The following is an 18,124-nucleotide window of genomic DNA, read 5'->3' on the forward strand; positions in this document are numbered from 1 at the left end:
GCAGAACAAATCAGACTCCTGCAAGTGTACAGTACTCTGAAAAGGTTGAGAGCCACTGATTTAGAATACCTTGGAATGTACATCCTCCTTCTACTTTGTAAGAACAAATGTGTAACGTCTGACTCTTACAGTGACGTAACCAGCACTAATAACATGAAACATCTTAAACATTTTTGATTTTTGGAAAACAGTTTTGTTTTCAGCATACACTGCAGTTTTAAATTACATTTTATTGAAAACCTCCATATTAATTTTTGCCAAAGCAAAAAGAATCATTGGTATCTTTGAGAATGGCAGGTGTTTTGAACAGTGGTGTACCTGTTCTCTTCCAATCACAATAGTGAGGAGAGAGCTTGTAGAGAACTGTTTTTGGAGGAGGTTCCTTTAGAATAGGTGGAGGAACTTGTGGTTGCCATTACAAAGTCTACCTAGCCAAAATACCATTTCTTTGAATAATAGTTGGCATTGTCCGTAGTTTATTATGAAGTGTTGGAAAGTTTGAGGATGAAGTTCTTTGCCAGCAAAATTCAAGATTTTCTGTGGGTGCCAGCAAAAAGATGGGAAGAATTTGATAAAATGTACTTGAGTCCTAAAGAGTTTAGTATTTAAATTCTGAACATTAGAATAGCTTGGGATGTCTACAACTCTTCAAGAGTTTGTTCCTTGAAGTCTATTCTGCAACTGGGATTTCTCCACTGTATTCAGTGCATTGGAGACAACCCACAGATTCTATTTTAAACTTTATAATATAGGTTTTAGGATATTTACACAGGATGCATAAGTTAAAGGCAAGTGGCCAAATGAAAGGCCATGTAATAGCACAGACTTATTGAGAATCTGCAGTGCACTTGTCTCTACCATTGTATGTCACAGATATTACTTTTTTTTTTTTTGCAGTATGATTAGTACTGTTTAACTGATGAGGTTAAAGGTGTACTTTCTCAGCTACAGTAGGCTAGTTCTGATTCATAATCAGGTATTCTTGAATGATACTTTCACGTTCCCCTTCTTATATTTGCGAAACAAAATTGAAGTTCTAAAATCCAGACAAATCTTGATCTTAATTCCCTTATTTCTAGAGCAAAATTTTCTTCCCTTTTCCTAATCATTGTTTTCATTATGAAACCCCAAAGACATTCACCATATAGATGTATTACTCTTAAATTGACTAGGAGCAGCCCTTAACTGGTGGACAGGAGTATGGAGATCAATAGTAATGAGTCTTCTTCAGTCTAAAACAATATTTACCCTAAAATCTTGCTGGCAGGATTTAGAAGTAAATATTGTTTAAACCAAAAACAACGCTTCTCTACTGAACCTTCTCACATGGCTTGAGTTACACTAGTACTGTTTGTTTTTAATATAATTATACTTGAAAGTTTTTTGTCTAAATCTATGAAAATTTGCATTATAAAATACAGAGTAAATAACTTTGATACAAATTGAAGTAGGGAAGAGATTGAGTTTTTTAACTTCTCCCGTTGAAAAAATGTGCATAACATTGCAAAAAAATTTCGCCAGCTTTTTTTTTGCTTCAGTAATAAACTTATGTAATAATTTTAAATTATGATATTTGCCACGGTCAGTTGTTCAATGACATTCAGCTCTATTTATATACCTTCAACTTTTAAACATGTGTCTGAATCTGAAAGACCCAAAAAGACTAACAAGGCTAAATACACTCAGTTTCTAGGGATAGCACTTGAATAAAATTAAATGCCAAAAAGCTGGTACAGGAATCAATGCACTTTTGGTTTATTATGCAAAACTGTCTGAAGTCTCAGTAATTTCTGATCCAAAGACACTTATTTATCTTGAACCCTTAAAGACATTTTGTGTGGGAGGGAAACTGATGTGGAAGCTCCCTTTATTCCAAGAAGGGAAAAAGTCCTATTGTTAGCTGTGAAGTCTTTCATTTGCATCAGTGCTGTGATTAAGTGGTATTGTGTATGAACTCTTTACTTATGTGGTCTAAAAAGAGCTTTTGGAATGAAAGCATTTAAACACCTGACGAGTGCACTTGACTTTAGAAGTCTTGTCACTTGGCTGTTGTGATCCAATTCTTTTCACACTAAATATTTTAATACAGGGTAGTTCTCTCATTATGATAACCTTAAATTTTATAGGAAAATCAGTTGCTTATATGCCTTACGTTGAGGTCAAACGAGCAATAGAACAGGAAGCACAGGTGCAAAACACAGCAGGAAGGTCGGCATCGCCATACAGGTTATCTCCAAGAGAAGTCAGTAAAGCCTCGCCACAGCCTGATATGAATGCAGCTCGCTATAGTGTCCCACCAGGTAAATATTATCTGTTTTGCACAATAGCCATTGGCAGTCTGCCTTCATAGGTTAGACTTCCATGATTTAATGTAGTATTAAACTTTCTTTAAAGGCTTATCTACACTAATGAAAGATGACTGACTTTTTTGTAAATAGACCTTCCTTCGTGAGTCTCCAGTCATGGGGAACATGTACCCTCATGTTTTCATTTTGCATCAGCAGGTTCTCTTTTCTAATGTGTATATTCTTAACCAAATGTGAAATCTTATGGTATTGGGGTTTTGAAATTTATCAGAGCTCCAGCACAGAGCCAAAATGGCACACGAAGCTTTTAATTTAACTTGCAAAAAAGAATTCTCCAATATGACATGAATGGGGGAAGGAAAAAGTAAAGTAGAACCTGTTATATACATCAGAACCTAGTTAGAAGTGATTTTTAATAAGCTCTAGCTATTATATCAACTACGGAAAAATAACCCACAATCCGGAAATGTATAACTTTTATCATCATAGTTTTTTCCCCAGAGTGTGATGTTAGACCATAACAGAGAACAAATTAAGGAAAGACTAAATTAAATTAAACCCAATCTAATCAAGCATTAAGAACAAAAATGGTTGTGGGGGAAAAAAAATCTGCAGGGTGAAAACTTGGTCCACCTTGCTTGAAAATTTAAATTTTAAAGTTTAAAATGCAGATATTGTCACTTATTTTTATACTTTGATGCCAAGTTTAATTTCCACTAAATTTAACTATATATGCCATGAAGAATTGCAGAGGAAAAATCCCTCTAAAAACGTTGTAGGACATACCATTAAACAGTTCTTCTTGTACGCAGTAAGATGAAGAATTACACTTGTTTCTATTTTTCAGGTTGTTTATGTAGTGAATGATAGAGCCAGAAATAGGCTGTATTGTTTAACAAAACTTTTTTTCTTTAAAAGTCCTCCAGCCTGCTCCTCATCAAGTAATAGCAAATATACCTGAAGGGGTCCGGCTCCCAACAACCCGGCCAACCAGACCACCACCTCCACTCATTCCATCCTCCAAAACTACTATGCCATCAGAAAAACCATCATTCATTATGGGAGGCTCAATCTCACAAGTAAGAGAACGTTACTCAGCAGCAACTTCTAAGTTAATATATTCTTCTGCTGTTACTTACTAGCTCCCAACTTCCTAGCTCCCAACTTCATATCCCCAGCATGATGTTTATTCTTTTCCCAACTAAGAGCCATGTGGGCAGCCTACCAAAAACCCAAGAACTGCAGTTACATTTCATAAAATGGAGCAGATTGTAGCCTTCATCTTAAATAGAGTTGGTTAGGACCTATAGTCTCCCAGGGTTGCATCTAAGAACTAAAGATGAGAGCCGTGGTAGTCTGCACTGTAGAACTTTGCAGACTGGCCACCCTTGCTCTAACTTCTTAAGATAGGCATCTTTCCACATAGAAAATGAATGCACTAGTTCATTTATAGGTAAACCAGTGCTAAAAAATGTTTAATATCTGAGCAGTACAGAACTAAAAATGAGTGACTTCTATCAGCAGAATGGCATTAAACGCCATTCGCTTTTATACTGTCTATAGAGTGACAGTTGGCAATGAAGTTAATGGTGTCCAATCAGTGTTATATTTACTCCAGTATTGAAACTGAACCCGTCCCAAACCTCTATCAAACAGGAGCCACATGGGCAACCTATTGGGATGGAAAAAACTTTTTATAGTTGCTCACTAGCTGAGTTGCCTTATTTATTCCTGTTCAGTATTTGTTCTTAATATAGCAGGAGACATTATGTGTTAGGGTGTCTAGAGTTCCTGTTATAATTGTGTAGCAATACAAGATATTTTGGTCAGTTCATCATTTATTTCCATTTAAATAATTAAAAATTAAAGCACAGTCTGTGATGTTAATATGCCAGTAGTAATTTAATATTTTTCATTACCCAAAAATAAAATTTATCAAAGTGACTTATTCTTCTAGGGAACACCTGGCACTTACTTAACATCCCATAGTCAAGCTTCTTATAGTCAAGAACCAGCAAAGCCATCCGTGGGATCCATATCTCTTGGCCTGCCGAGGCAACAGGAGTCTGCCAAACCTGGTAGGAAAACCAAAGCCAACATAAACATTATACGCAAGTTTTGCGCATTAATGGTTGCAAAATTAATTTGGTCTTTTTTTCTAACAAGCTTCCATACCCTACATCAAGCAAGAAGAGTTCTCTCCCAGAAGCCAGAATTCCCAGCCTGAGGGCCTCTTGGTCAGAGCACAGCATGAAGGTGTGGTTCGAGGTAAAGAAATAGTCATGTGTTGAGTAATGAATTTTAATTTGTCAAGGATGATGAAAATGAGTCAGTTAATTTTTATAGTCCTCACTACTTGACTTGCCATAAAATCTCTCATGATTTACTGAATATTCTTTGGCCTTTTTAAAGCCAGAGTATCCAAGTGCTATTCCAGCTTTCCTATATACTGTTCTCTGAGTGCATATGTCTTACAAAATGCATATATATTGAGTAGTCTTAAAAATTTTAAATTTTGAATCTCTTTTTGCCTTGCAAATGTTCTCTGAAATATCTGGTGTATCAGCACACGTGAAATTTAACAAGTAAAGGGGGACTGTTAGTTTGAAATGTAGTCAATTAATAGTAAAAAAATAAAAACCACAGGTTAAAATATGTTTCAGGAATAAGCCTGCCACTAGCTCTTCTGTCTTGTTTAAAATACCTATATAAAGCAGTGAAACTGACTATATATAAAAATGCTTACAAAGACACACTGTAAGGAAACTGTAATTTTATTTCTCATCTATTATAGATAGACCTATAGCAATAATAAATTTTAAAAAAATTCAGATTGTTTGACTTTAAGTTGTCACCTTGGAGAGAACTTTCAATTATTTTAAGCAAGTAATTTGTTTTTAGCTGCCAGTTGAATTGATGGGGGCCTTATTTATTGGATTTCACTTAATTTTGAATCAGGTACCACAACCATACAAGAAGGAAGTATAACACGAGGAACTCCAGCCAGCAAAGTTCCTGTTGAAACCATTCCTTCTCTGCGAGGCTCCATTACTCAGGTTTTTTTCCCCTTTACCTTCTATTGTGTGGTACTAGCACAGAGGTACTTATTTTTTAAAATAATTCTTAACATCTTTGTATAGGCAAATATAAACACTCCAAGAATGAAATTCCAACAGCAGTGAAGTCAATAGTGCCGGGATATCACCTCTGACAAAGAATTATCATGCATGTCTAACTTTTAGCTAAATAACACAGGTTTTTTAATAGTTCTAAATGAAGACTTGTTAGCTGTATCTTACTTCACATCTGAGTAAAATCTTTGCAGTGCAAGAATTAAGAAATAAATCTTGGTAATCAGCTTTGCATAGATGCTGTTATAAAAGCTCAGGAAGAACATAACTAATTTTTAAATCCCTTTGTCTTTCTAATGCGAAGATACAAGTAACATTCTATTCTTAGTTTGGTGGCTTGTGCATAGGAAGGGAGTAGGAGCAGTTAATGAGCAAACAGAACACCCTCTGAGTTGGTAACTCCCTTTCTTGATTTTTATAATCACAGAAAGAGTCTGATGCTACATTAGTATGCAGTGTTGTTTGAAGATAAAGTACAGCCTAATGATCTTGGATAATAGTATAGCTAAGTAGATTTCCATTTTCCCCAAAACAGTTGTTGTAGTGTGTCCAAAAAAAGCTCCAGGTCACAAAAGAATGCTGTAATATAGTGTTCCCCATTGCCATTTAAAAAAATTCATAGTGGCAGTGAAAAATATACTAATCTGCACTAGTGCTAATACTTGAGATACCAGGAACTGTAACTGTAATTCTTGATTAAAGGAATCAGGATTATAGGCCTGAAGCTACACTTTTTGTTCTCTAGTGCCAGCTTTTCAGTATCTTGCATATGTATGTTCAGAATTATACTTGATTTAATTTGATTGCAGGGTACCCCAGCTTTGTCTCAGTCTGGCATTGCTGCTGATGCATTGCTGAAAGGAACCATCACCCGACTGGCTACCGAAGACAGCAGCCCTGAGAAGTGCCGAGAGGAAGCTGCAGCCAAAGGCCATGTTATTTATGAAGGCAAGAGCGGGCATATCTTATCATATGATAGTAAGTATTTATATATCTGAGTAGTATAACTGGTCCATAGTTAAGATTACAACTGAGTTTCCTCTTCTAAAATCCACAGATTTGATAGGTTAGGAATCAGTTATTTTTCTGTTTTGCATATAATTCCATACAAAAAACACTCAGCTAAACAAATGCTAAAATTGCAAAGTCAAGCACTTGAAAGTTAGGAAATGTCAGTGAAGGTTGCCTATGCAACCTTAATTCTGCTTTGTTGTGCGTGTGTATTATGATAGTGGTACTTTATATGAGATCATGTTTTTTCCCCACAGGATGGACAGAGCTGCCTCATTGACTGAGCAGTTCAATATTTGTTTTGTCCTCATCATTCAGTATATAACCCCCCGTGCATTATTTATTGCACACTATCCAAACCCTTAAATTAAGATTACCCTAAGCTTTGAATTTCCAGGCTTCTTATTTTTTTTAAATAATTACAGTATTCTTGTAAGGATTTTTATCTTTAAAATGCAGATATCTTTTCAAACCAACATTTTAACATTGTATGTGTGTTGGGGGTGGGGGGGTATATGTGTTAGAAGGGTGACCTTGGTGTGATGGGTCTTTCACAGTGTATAACTGAAGTAGTTAAAAACTGATACTAGTATTTAATTTCTACATTAGGTTTAAAGTATTAGTTGACAAATGTGAAATGTCAAAATATTACTTTCTTTAAAGAATAGAGGATATTACAAATTCTGGAGAGTTAGAGGAAATAAGTTATCCTTTTAACATTAAAATTCAAATTTCAGGTCAAAATATTATAGACAAAAATACTTATTTGCTAAAGTAATACTACAAGATTTAAGTAGTAAAAGATGAGTGTTAAAAAGGCATAAATATGTTTGGGTACAGTATTGAAAAGGTGTAAACATTGTTAGGATAAGTTTTTGGTATCCTGTATGAAGAGGTTCTACTGTGTAATGCAGGGGTCCCCAACGCGGTGCCCACGTCCTGGCCGGCGGTCGAACATCCTCCGAAATGCCGCCAAATTTCTGCAGCATTTTGGCGGCGATGCGTCTCGATGACGCCGCTTGCCGCCGACAAGCAACGTCATCGAGAGGTGTCGCCACCGAAATGCCACAGAAATTCAGCGGCATTTCGGCAGATGCTCTGCTACCGCCCCATGGTCCTTCGTCTGGCGCCTGCCAGACTAAAAGGTTGGGGGACCACTGGTGTAATGGATTGCTTGGTTTTGTTATGTTTTCACCTTTTCCTTACTACACGTCTGTATAATTTAGCAGCTATTAAGAACGTCCGAGAAGGAACCAGGAGTCCAAGGACTGCTCATGAAATCAGTTTAAAAAGAAATTATGATACGATGGAAGGAAATATAAAACAAGGAATGTCAATGAGGGAGTCTCCAGTGTCTGCACCATTAGAGGGTAAGTGACTATTTTAAATATACCATGTGCCTTAATAACAATTACATTGGGGTAGATCTAAATCAAAAGAGGATATGTATACAGTAAACTGGAAGAGAAAGGAGACTTCAAAAGGAGAAATCAAATCACTAACTTGATACTAACAGACGTAAAAGCATTTTAGAGCTATTGTTATTGGAGACGATATAACTAGTATCTACTAATAGCATAGTAGTAGTGGAATAGATAGTAGCAGCAATACTACTAATACTTCTTGTATTACTTTCTGTTTTGCCTGACATTTATTAATTAAGACTTGTGCAGCTGCCAATACTTATATATCAGAGCATCACTGGATATTTTTGGTTTGTTGCGAAATGATTTCCTAAACCATGACCCAACCAAGATAGTAATGGGGAAGTGCCTTTAACTTTCTGATGTGCCTTTTGAGAGTACAAGAGGCAAGGAAACATTCCTCTAAGCACTGTAGAGCCAAGTGGAAGAGACTCCCTACCAGTCACATGAACTCTTTGTTCCCTCTTCATTTAACCTGTAGGGAACATCTGAGTACTTCTTGGTGAGATGGAGAAATGCAGTTTAAAGAGGATTACAGATTATAGCTTGAAAGATTTAATTGCTAGCTTTTAACTTTCTGGTGTGTACTCCTGACTTCTTTGGAGTGGAAGAACCTAGGACAGGTACTGAATGCCAGTCTTACACCACTCTGATCCACTTCTTCTCCGTAGCCTATGCAGAATTGTGCTTTAGGGATGTTGATTTTTAAGTTAAATTTCCCTTTGGCTCTTCAGTTCAGCTTTTTAGATGGTCCCCATGTTAAGTCTTTAAAGATAGAATGGAGGTTTTAACCAGTCATTGTTCTGCTTCACATTTCTCCTAAATGTTATGTATCACCAGGTGAGGAGACTGAAATAGAGTGAGTGCAGAAAAAGCAACTACTGTAGTTTGGGAAGTGTTACGCTTCTTTTTTTCCCAAGACTGGTGTCTTGTATATGTTTAAATACTACAGTAATGGGGTGGGGCATATGCTTCCTGTAAATTTGTTAGAGCAGAGACTGTCTCTTATATTTGTACAGTGCCTAGCAGAATGAGGCTGGGGCCTCTAGGCACAAGTGCAGTGCAGATAGTAAATTATGTGAGTAGGTAGCATGTACTTTATCATTCTTGTATTTAATTCTCTAACACCACCAAATAACTTTTTTAGGGTTAATATGCCGTACACTGCCAAGGGGCAGCCCTCATGCAGAACTGAAGGAGAGGACTGTGCTGTCTGGCTCTATAATGCAAGGTAAAGTTTTTAGTAGTATAGAGGCTGACATTACCTTACTGATCCTAGAAGTCTGACTTTCTGAACCGTACCCAATTGCTGACAATGGTAGCCATGCTATAGTTAAAATCTTTTAGTAGAGAGATGTGTGTTTTCCACACATAAGCTTCCTGTTAGTAGACTACTGATACATTTTGTACATTAGTTTTTGTGCAAGAATTGGTAAATGGGGAGCTATTTTACATGAGGAAATTTGTAAAATCGAAAAAAGTATATTTAGCATTTTGTATCTTCAGGAAGCATTTGAGGAGGTGTATTGCTGCCTTTGCTTTTAGCATATCAGAGCACACTTGACCCATCCAGTGTCCTAAACAATTGTTCAGTACTGTTCCCTTACGGCTGTTAGTGGTAAAATTAATTCATTTAAAAAAAAAAAAAAAAGGTACTTCCTATGTGTCTTTCTTTTATTGGAGTCTTCTCTGTTCTTTATGTTAGACCCATTTGTGGTGGCAGGTCAAAGGTCCAGTTTGTGATTGGTATTTGCAGTTTGCTAAACTTGCAAAACAATCTTTCATTGGCTGTTAACATCCTAAAGACTTGCTTAATTTACTTTCCTTCCATGCAAGGTACACCAAGAGCAACAGCTGAGAGTTTTGAAGAAGGCCTGAAGTATCCTAAACAGATTAAGAGAGAGTCTCCTCCCATACGGACATTTGAAGGAGCCATAACCAAGGGAAAGCCGTATGATGGAGTCACTACCATTAAAGAAATGGGCCGTTCCATCCACGAAATTCCAAGACAGGACCTTTTAAGCCAAGAAAGTCGCAAGACTCCTGAAATAGTACAAAGTGCAAGGCCAATTATGGAAGGCTCCATTTCTCAGGTAACTGTGCAAACCAATACTGGACTCTTATGCTGCCTTGGTACTCAGTGGTAATTCCATTCAGGGTACTTGTTGCATTTAAGAAATACATGTCTCCTTATCCAAAAACAGAGGGTTGTGTGTTTTTAATTAAGTTTGAAAACATTTTCTCCATGTGTTGGTAAAAATCTTGGAATTATGTATCATTTTGACAAGAGTGCTGGGCAGTTTGTATAAGACATAGCAAGTACTGTAGCTCTGTTTGAGATCCAGTTGCATCACATGCCATAAAATTCATGCAAGTATGTAACACAAAAGATTAAAAACAAATTATACGCTGATCTTATAGCATCAGTGGAAAGTTGGCAGGATGACCTTGGCTGCTGATGGTCTTTTGCTCCTCTCTAGGGTACACCCATAAAATATGAAAGCAACTCCGGCCAGTCTGCCATCAAACACAATGTAAAATCTTTAATCACTGGACCAAGTAAACTGCCCCGTGGAATGCCTCAGCTGGAAATGGTACCGGAAAACTTGAAGGCAGTAGAACGAGCAAAATATGAAGATGTGAAGACTGTGGAGGCTGTACGTTCCCGTCATACATCGGTGGTCAGCTCTGGCACCTCTGTCCTCAGGTCAACTCTTCATGAAACTCCCAAATCACAGTTGAGCCCTGGGATTTATGATGACACCAATGCAAGGAGGACACCTGTGAACTATCAAAGCCCTATGTCCAGGAGCTCACCTATGATGAACAGAGTTACTGAAGGTATGTTATCCTTTCTTGCCCAATGTAAGCTGGCCATTGAAAATCATAACAATTCTTAAAGTTTCTTATTTCTGTAGATTGAGCACCATTTGGGTAAAGCATACAAAGACATTTGCTTTTTTAAAAATAGGTTATTGAATTTATCTATAGCACATTTCACTCTGTTCTTAGGTACTGTCACAGTTCTGTTTGATTTGGTTTGCAAGCCAAGAAGAGGAATGTTTTAAAAAACCCAACTTTAAATTAAATAATGAAAACTTTCTGTTCACACTGGGTTTTCTAACCCTCCCACAGTGTTAATCTTGGGCCTCAATACCTTAGAATGTGCCTCATTCTTACTGTTCTTAGCAATGTTGATATAGGTGTACATTCACTACACTAAAGGTTCAGTCTTTCCCTCTGTGACCCTTCTTTTTTTAATGCTGTTAATCCCAAGGAACTGAAAATGTTTCATTTGAATTTAACACCACCTCTGTAAGGTAAGCGTTATAGCTATTTTACAGAGGGTAAGATGAAACATAAAGATGTTAGTGATTTGTCCAAGACCACACAATAAATTTGTGATAAGGCAGGGAGTTAAAGCCACAGGAGTTCTGACTCCTAGGGTGGAATCCTAGCCCCATTGAAATCAATGGTAAAACTAATATCTTTATTTTTCATGAGTGTAGTTGGACAAGGTTACATAAATAGATTATGTAATAACATAGGTACGTCATGTACACAGCCTAATAACTTAGTTTTTCATATTACTTCACGTACTCATTCTTACCAATGAGTTTTTTGGCAGTTCCACAGAAGTACGTTTTTAGGAGTGCCTTTAGGATTACATATTTTAAAATACCCCTTTCAAATCATTAAGGTTTTTTAAAAAATATCTTCAGGACTACTGCTTTGTAGAAACAGGTTGAGCCATATTGTTAATCTCATTCTGTTTGGGACATATCACTTCTCTTCAATTAAAGTAAATGTTATGTTTCCTCAGAAGAAGTTTAGCTGTCTTTTCTTTTTGACACAGCTGAGCAATTTCACTGGCTTTTGTTGAAGTTTTCCTTTTCAGGTTCCCAGAGCTATACCCGCGAGAGCCTCAGATTATCAAAAAATACCACCACCACTCACACATCCGAAACAAAAAAAAGGGCAGTTGTATCAAGTCATTACACCAGCCAACCCGTGTTTGTTTTTGTCAAGACAGTTCATTCTTTCTATGTAAATTGAATTTTGGTGACTCTTAGGATGAGAGCCTGAGGCCTTTTGTTTATCTACAGGCATCAGACAGATCAGGACTGTGCAGGGTGGATTGTTCAGCGTTCCACCTCTGTTCAAATTTCTACCACTAAACTTTCACCCAAGGCAAACATACTTTTATAGAGGTAGGAGGTAATTCAGTCTCAACTCATACTTTGTACTGGGTCACTTCAAAGGTGATTCTTCAGGGAGTGTGGATTTTTTGAATATGGACTGCTACTCGCTTAAGGCACTATAAAATATCTGGATGATGGAGCTGGTATGTTAATCTGAAAGGCTACCTAATAGCATCATTTTGAACTAATTTAGTCACTAAATTCTGTTTCCACAAATTGTTCTAGGTGTGTAAGGTGTGTTTTCTGACTGGTGTACTATTGTGCGGGAGTCTGAAGTATGTCAGTCATCTCTGATCCCTTTTTGAGCTAATTCACATTTGTGGCTTCACCAACTATGAGGAGTGTTTCTTATAAGTGTTTTTTTCTAGCTGGAATATCTTCTGGGAAGCCTGCTAATCATGAAAGGAAAACCACACTTACCCCAACGCAGAGAGAGAGCGTACCAGCGAAATCTCCAGTCCCAGGGGTTGATCCTGTAGTAACTCACAGTCCGTTTGACTCCCATCATAGAGGCTCTACACCAGAAGTCTACAGGAGCCATCTCCCCCCTCATTTAGATTCAGCCATGCAATTTCACAGGGCTCTGGATCCTGGTAAATGCGTTTTGTTGGTTTTCCTTTTCAGTCCTGTGGTCTTCAATAATGTACAGAAAAGATTGTGTATTAAAAGCAAAGGTCAATGGAGCCACAATTAAAAAATTTTTAACTATGTGCTATACCTTCTGCCCAACACTCTCTGCTAAGAGGCCTTTTCTGTTTTTTTAATCAAAATATTCTTAAAGTATTCCTAGGTTAATACTACATTTTTCTCTCCATTAGAACAAAATATTTTCCCCTTTCCATTTCAAAGATCTTATAGAAGAAGCTGTCAAATTATCTCCTTTGTGTTTATCAAAAATGGGAGATGTTGAGGATATTTTTAAGTAAAGTATTTGTTAAAAGAATGACAGGCATCCAAGAAAAACATACCCTGAGGGATTAAACAAAAGCATGGTGAGGACCACCATCCTTCAGGGTTTTGTGAGTGAAAAGCTCTTTAATTTAGAGAGTACCAGATTGTACGTTGTTTTGTCCTTAGAATCCACTCTGATGGTACTGAAAACAAGAAATTGATTTATAACTCAAAGATCAATCCACTTCCACTGATTATCCTTTATCCTGTATTTTTCCTTCTATTATCCTGTATTTCTCATTATCCTATGTGGATATTTCAGTGCTTCGCTAAAGAACATTAGGATGTACATTCACAGTTTCCTCTCATGGCTTTTTCCATAAAGCAGATTTCTTCAGTCTGGATTGCTTAACCGTTCCTAGCTAAGTATGAGAATGTATGTTCTCAATGGAACATCGGCATTGAAAAGACTAGTTTTGAATCTGTCAGAGCTGGGCCTGGAGGATTGGCAACACTTTTTAAAAATATTTCTTAAGCTTTAATAACTACAAATTCCAAACTCTTCCCCCTACTGCACACTAAACTTTCCTTTTTTTTCTCATTCTCAGCTGCTGCTGCATACCTGTTCCAAAGGCAGCTTTCACCTACCCCAGGTTACCCAAGTCAGTATCAACTTTATGCGATGGAGAACACACGGCAGACAATCCTAAATGACTATATTACCTCCCAGCAGATGCAGGTTAATTTACGTCCTGATGTAACCAGAGGACTATCTCCTAGAGAGCAAACTTTAGCTCTCCCATATGCAGGAGCCAGAGGTATGTCAGCCTCCTCCAGGCTTTCTTTGGAATATGTTTTGGAGGGTGGAGTTTGATATATTAATGGGTGCGTTTTTAAAACTGGTCTCTGCATATGCAAAGCAAAACTCTGTATAACACTAGTAGAGAGCCTAGATGCGTATCTCTTCCCCCCCCTCTTTTTTTTTGTAATTGTAAATTGTTGAGATTAGTGAGTATATCCTAACTCCATTATAACTTTTGAACAGGAATTATTGACCTGAACAATATGGCTCCCACTATCTTAGTCCCTCATCCAGGAGGAACAAGTACCCCTCCAATGGAGAGAATCACTTATATCCCTGGCACCCAGCTCACGTTCCCTCCGAGGCCTTACAACCCTGCATCTATGTCACCAGGTAGGAGCCTCATTGTTCTGTATTATCCCTAATCCATTGACATTCTAGAATAATGACCCTCTCTATCCACTAGCCACTGGATAAGTATCTTGCTGCTGTTCCAATAGCTAACCCCCGTGCCATTCACTTTGGGTGATGGGAGAGATGATTGTTAACTTTATTGCTTCAGTAGCAGCCAGAGGTACCCAAGACAGGATCAGGGCCCCATTGTGATAGGTTTTGTATATATCTGCTAGAAGCCCTGAAGAGAAAACAATTAGAAAAGCAAAAAGTTTAGTGTTTTTATTAAATACAGTGGGCCAAATTCTGTCATCTGATACATGAACCCATTAATTTCTGTTCGAGGGTGGAATTTGGATAGGAATTTTGGACAGGAATCTGGAACAGGATAAAATCGTGTTATCTGCCAGCTGGATAGCTCCTATCACCGTGTATTAAAGCAATGTAGTGACTTGGGAATGTTTCCCAGCCCCTCTTCTCACAGTGAATTTTAGAGTTCAACCATCATAGTCCAGTATGTAATTCTCAATGGAATCAAAGTGGTTTTGGGCATTCATAAATATTCTTTTCTGGCTTCAACTTACATCAAGTGTGTGTCAAGTAGTACACACTGCTGAGCTTTTCACTGTTTGCCTTACACTTTTCATTCCTGTGTGAAGCACTTCCATCTCCTGTGCATCTTATAGGACACCCTACGCATCTGGCTTCTGCAGCTGCCAACGCTGAGAGGGAGCGGGAGAGGGAACGGGAGAAGGAGCGGGAGAGGGAACGTGAAAGGGAGCGGGAAAGAGAACGAGAGAGGGAGAGAATCGCTGCAGTTCCCACTGAGCACTACCTTCGGCCTGGTGAGTGTGCATTGCCACATTTGGATCAGTCTTATATACAAAATGTAACTAATCAATTTCCACAACCACCGTTAGCACTTTTGTTTTGACTTCTAAAAAATAAACAGTGCTGTGTAACCTATTGTTAGCATGATCTAAATGGATGATTCCTAAGATATGGAGGTTTTGCTGTAATTGACTGTGGTAGGTAGTATGTTCTTTTTATCTTTGTTCAGTTGTAATGATGCAGAATCTGGAGGATGGAATCAGTCCTGCCCCAGTTGGCATTTCACTCTGTGTGATGCAGATTGGAGGATGCTGTTCTTCAGAAAGCTTTAAATATTGTCTGTGCCTGACAGCTGCATAGACATATGAAAAAGGGTGTGGAGGAGGCAATAGCGTTATGATACTTGTTTGTGCATTGTTATATACACGCTTATTACGTTATAATAGGCTGTATATTTTTTTTCCCCCTTCACTAACTTTCGTTCACACACTTAAGGTACAGAGCAGCCTGGTAGACCTGGCAGTCATGGATACGTTCGCTCCCCTTCCCCTTCTGTTAGAACCCAAGAGAACATGCTGCAACAAAGGCCCAGTATTTTCCAAGGAACCAATGGGACAAGTGTAATTACCCCTCTGGATCCTGCTGCTCAGCTACGCATCATGTATGTTCCTTAAACTCCTGTTACAAAGAAATACGTTCTGGGATTAAGCTCATTACTAAATGTATTCACTTTGCATGAAAAATAGTAGAGACTAAAAGTTACCACCATCTGCTAGGTCTTTGGCCTATGGGAAATGACTTAAGGCAGGGGCGGGCAAACTTTTTGGCCTGAGGGCTGCATTGGGTTTCATAAATTGTATGGAGGGCCGGTTACGGGAGGGAGTTGTGGCCTGGCCTCCACCTCCTATCTGTCGTCATCCCCCCGGACTCCTGCCCCCATCCAACCCACCCTGTTCCCTGATGGACCCTCTGGGACCCCTGCCCCATCCGCAGACCCCTGCCCAGTCCCCTGACCGCTCCCAGACTCCAATCAGCCCATCCAACCCCCACACACACATACACCCTTCCTGACTGCCCCCTGGAGACCGCTGCCCCATCCAACCACCCCTTCTCCCTGTCCTCTTGACTGGCCTGGGAATCCGGGCTCTGCAGCTGCGCTGCCCCAGGAGCTCACAGCCCTGTCGCCCAGAGCATTGCGCCGGCGGCGGAGTGAGCGAGCTGAGGCTGTGGGGGAGGGAAAACAGCAGAGGAGGGGCCAGGGGCAGGCCTCCTGGTCCAGGAGCTCGGGGGCGGGGCAGGATGGTCCCAGGGGCCAGATGTGGCCCGTGGGCCGTAGTTTGCCCACCTCTGACTTGAGGGATAGGTGTTAACATCACAAAAGTTGTACTTTGTGGGAAGCCTGGAAGAACCAGCTGAAATCATTGAATTGCTGTTGTATGATCTAATGCAAGTGATTTTGGATATTTGCTAACAGGCAGCTGACGCCTGGAGCCCCCTCCATAACTCCAGGGTTGCCTGCTTCCCGTTACAACACTGCTGCTGATGCCCTTGCTGCATTGGTGGATGCTGCAGCCTCTGCTCCTCAGATGGAAGTTGTCAAAGCAAAAGAGCACAAGCATGAAGGAACCAGAATAGAAGAGAACATGGGGCGCAGGTCAACGGTGGTTAGTGAACAGCAGCAACAGATGGAGCAGAAAACACTGGAAGCAGAAAAGAGGTCTGTTCAGTGCCCGTACACGTCGGTAGCTTTTTCCAGTGGCAAGTCCCAGGGTCCGTCTTCATCGGTAGTTTATTCAGAGGCTGGTAAAGACAAAGGGCCTCCTCCTAAATCCCGGTACGAGGAAGAGTTAAGGACTCGTGGGAAGACCACCATTACTGCTGCTAACTTCATAGATGTGATCATCACTCGGCAAATTGCTTCGGACAAGGATGCACGGGATCGGGGCTCACAAAGTTCAGATTCTTCTAGCAGTTGTACGTGTCTTCACTCTTAATTACTATTCCCTCGTGCTCTTTTCATTGCACTTGCTACATTGGCCATTCAGGAGATGGCACGTCTGAAGGGATTTGTTTTATCTTGTTGCTACTAATGCAGTGCAGGCCCTGTACCGTCTTCCCTTTTTATATAATTGATAGCTGCTTGACATGAAATAAAACAATACTCATTTATACAATGCTGTAGCTATGCGTAGCACTTTTCAGGCAAACACAGTTTTTCCTAAGAATCTTGTGGTGCTCAGTGCAAAACTTACAATCACCTGTATAGTGAACGTTTAGACTATATGCCTATGGAAGTCTTAGATGTAGAAGGGAATGGCTATCTTGAATCACAGAAAAACAAAGCTAACCACACTAAAGATCACAAGATACTTCCTAAAAAGAATAGCTTGCCATTTGTAGTAGTAAATGCATTATGAAAGTGAGGAGAAAATACTTATTTAAATGCTCTAATAGATTTGTCCCAGTCATGAAAATAAAATAGATTCCCTACATTAAAATTTTTGGCAAGATTTATTGGCTCTTAATATTAACTCTTTAATATTAAGGTTTCACACTTACACAAATTTGCATTTTATTTAAAAACATCTCTGCTGTTTGAACTCATAGTATCTTCCCACCGATATGAAGCACCTGGAGATGCCATTGAGGTGATCAGCCCTGCAAATTCTCCTGTACCTCCCCAAGAAAAACTACAGTCCTATCAACAAGAGGCACCGAAACCAAGCCAGGCAGAAAGTAAGTCTGTTTCTTTTAGATAAAAAAAAAATTATGTCCAAGTATCTTAAATATATATTCCCTTTTGAACAGTTGCTATGAACTCATACACTTGTGTATATAAAGTACATTAGCAGCCTTTAAGTTGCAACTAAAAGCACTCTTGAATCTTTAGAAGCTTTTTCTAGACCATATACTTGTGATCTGTGAAAAGTGGAGAAATTTGATTAAATTTATTGAAAATGCACTAGTGATACTCAGCACTCATCAGTTATACCTCACTACATCTAGGAGGTTGGGTGCATTATTCGCATTTTGCATATGGAGAAAATGAGATAAATAGGTTGATTTGATCGGACCCTACAACTAGTCTGAGACGGAGCCAGAATTAGAATTTGAGAATTCCTGATTTCTAGAC

The 18,124-nt window shown here is 38.9% G+C and overlaps 1 protein-coding gene across 16 annotated transcripts in view; it reads left to right on the forward strand.

Moving 5' to 3' along the window:
- The window catches only part of NCOR1 (nuclear receptor corepressor 1), a 101,637-nt gene that overhangs the window by 72,274 nt on the left and 11,239 nt on the right, over positions 1–18,124 (forward strand). For 5 of the 16 annotated variants that reach the window (XM_039507624.1, XM_039507625.1, XM_039507627.1 and 2 more), the window contains 18 exons: positions 2,127–2,300; positions 3,225–3,385; positions 4,264–4,384; positions 4,473–4,574; positions 5,265–5,362; positions 6,247–6,415; positions 7,675–7,818; positions 9,020–9,103; positions 9,709–9,965; positions 10,353–10,713; positions 11,979–12,083; positions 12,443–12,667; positions 13,574–13,783; positions 14,011–14,160; positions 14,820–15,005; positions 15,487–15,652; positions 16,466–16,965; positions 17,599–17,727. In XM_039507624.1, the coding sequence (XP_039363558.1) occupies positions 2,127–2,300; positions 3,225–3,385; positions 4,264–4,384; positions 4,473–4,574; positions 5,265–5,362; positions 6,247–6,415; positions 7,675–7,818; positions 9,020–9,103; positions 9,709–9,965; positions 10,353–10,713; positions 11,979–12,083; positions 12,443–12,667; positions 13,574–13,783; positions 14,011–14,160; positions 14,820–15,005; positions 15,487–15,652; positions 16,466–16,965; positions 17,599–17,727 (3,342 nt within the window). The remainder of the gene's footprint in view (positions 1–2,126; positions 2,301–3,224; positions 3,386–4,263; positions 4,385–4,472; positions 4,575–5,264; positions 5,363–6,246; positions 6,416–7,674; positions 7,819–9,019; positions 9,104–9,708; positions 9,966–10,352; positions 10,714–11,978; positions 12,084–12,442; positions 12,668–13,573; positions 13,784–14,010; positions 14,161–14,819; positions 15,006–15,486; positions 15,653–16,465; positions 16,966–17,598; positions 17,728–18,124) is intronic. The other 11 variants (XM_039507635.1, XM_039507636.1, XM_039507640.1 and 8 more) reach the window with 7 other exon arrangements.

This window comes from Mauremys reevesii, linkage group 20 (genome assembly GCF_016161935.1).
Source record: "Mauremys reevesii isolate NIE-2019 linkage group 20, ASM1616193v1, whole genome shotgun sequence".
Classification (NCBI taxonomy): domain Eukaryota; kingdom Metazoa; phylum Chordata; order Testudines; family Geoemydidae; genus Mauremys; species Mauremys reevesii.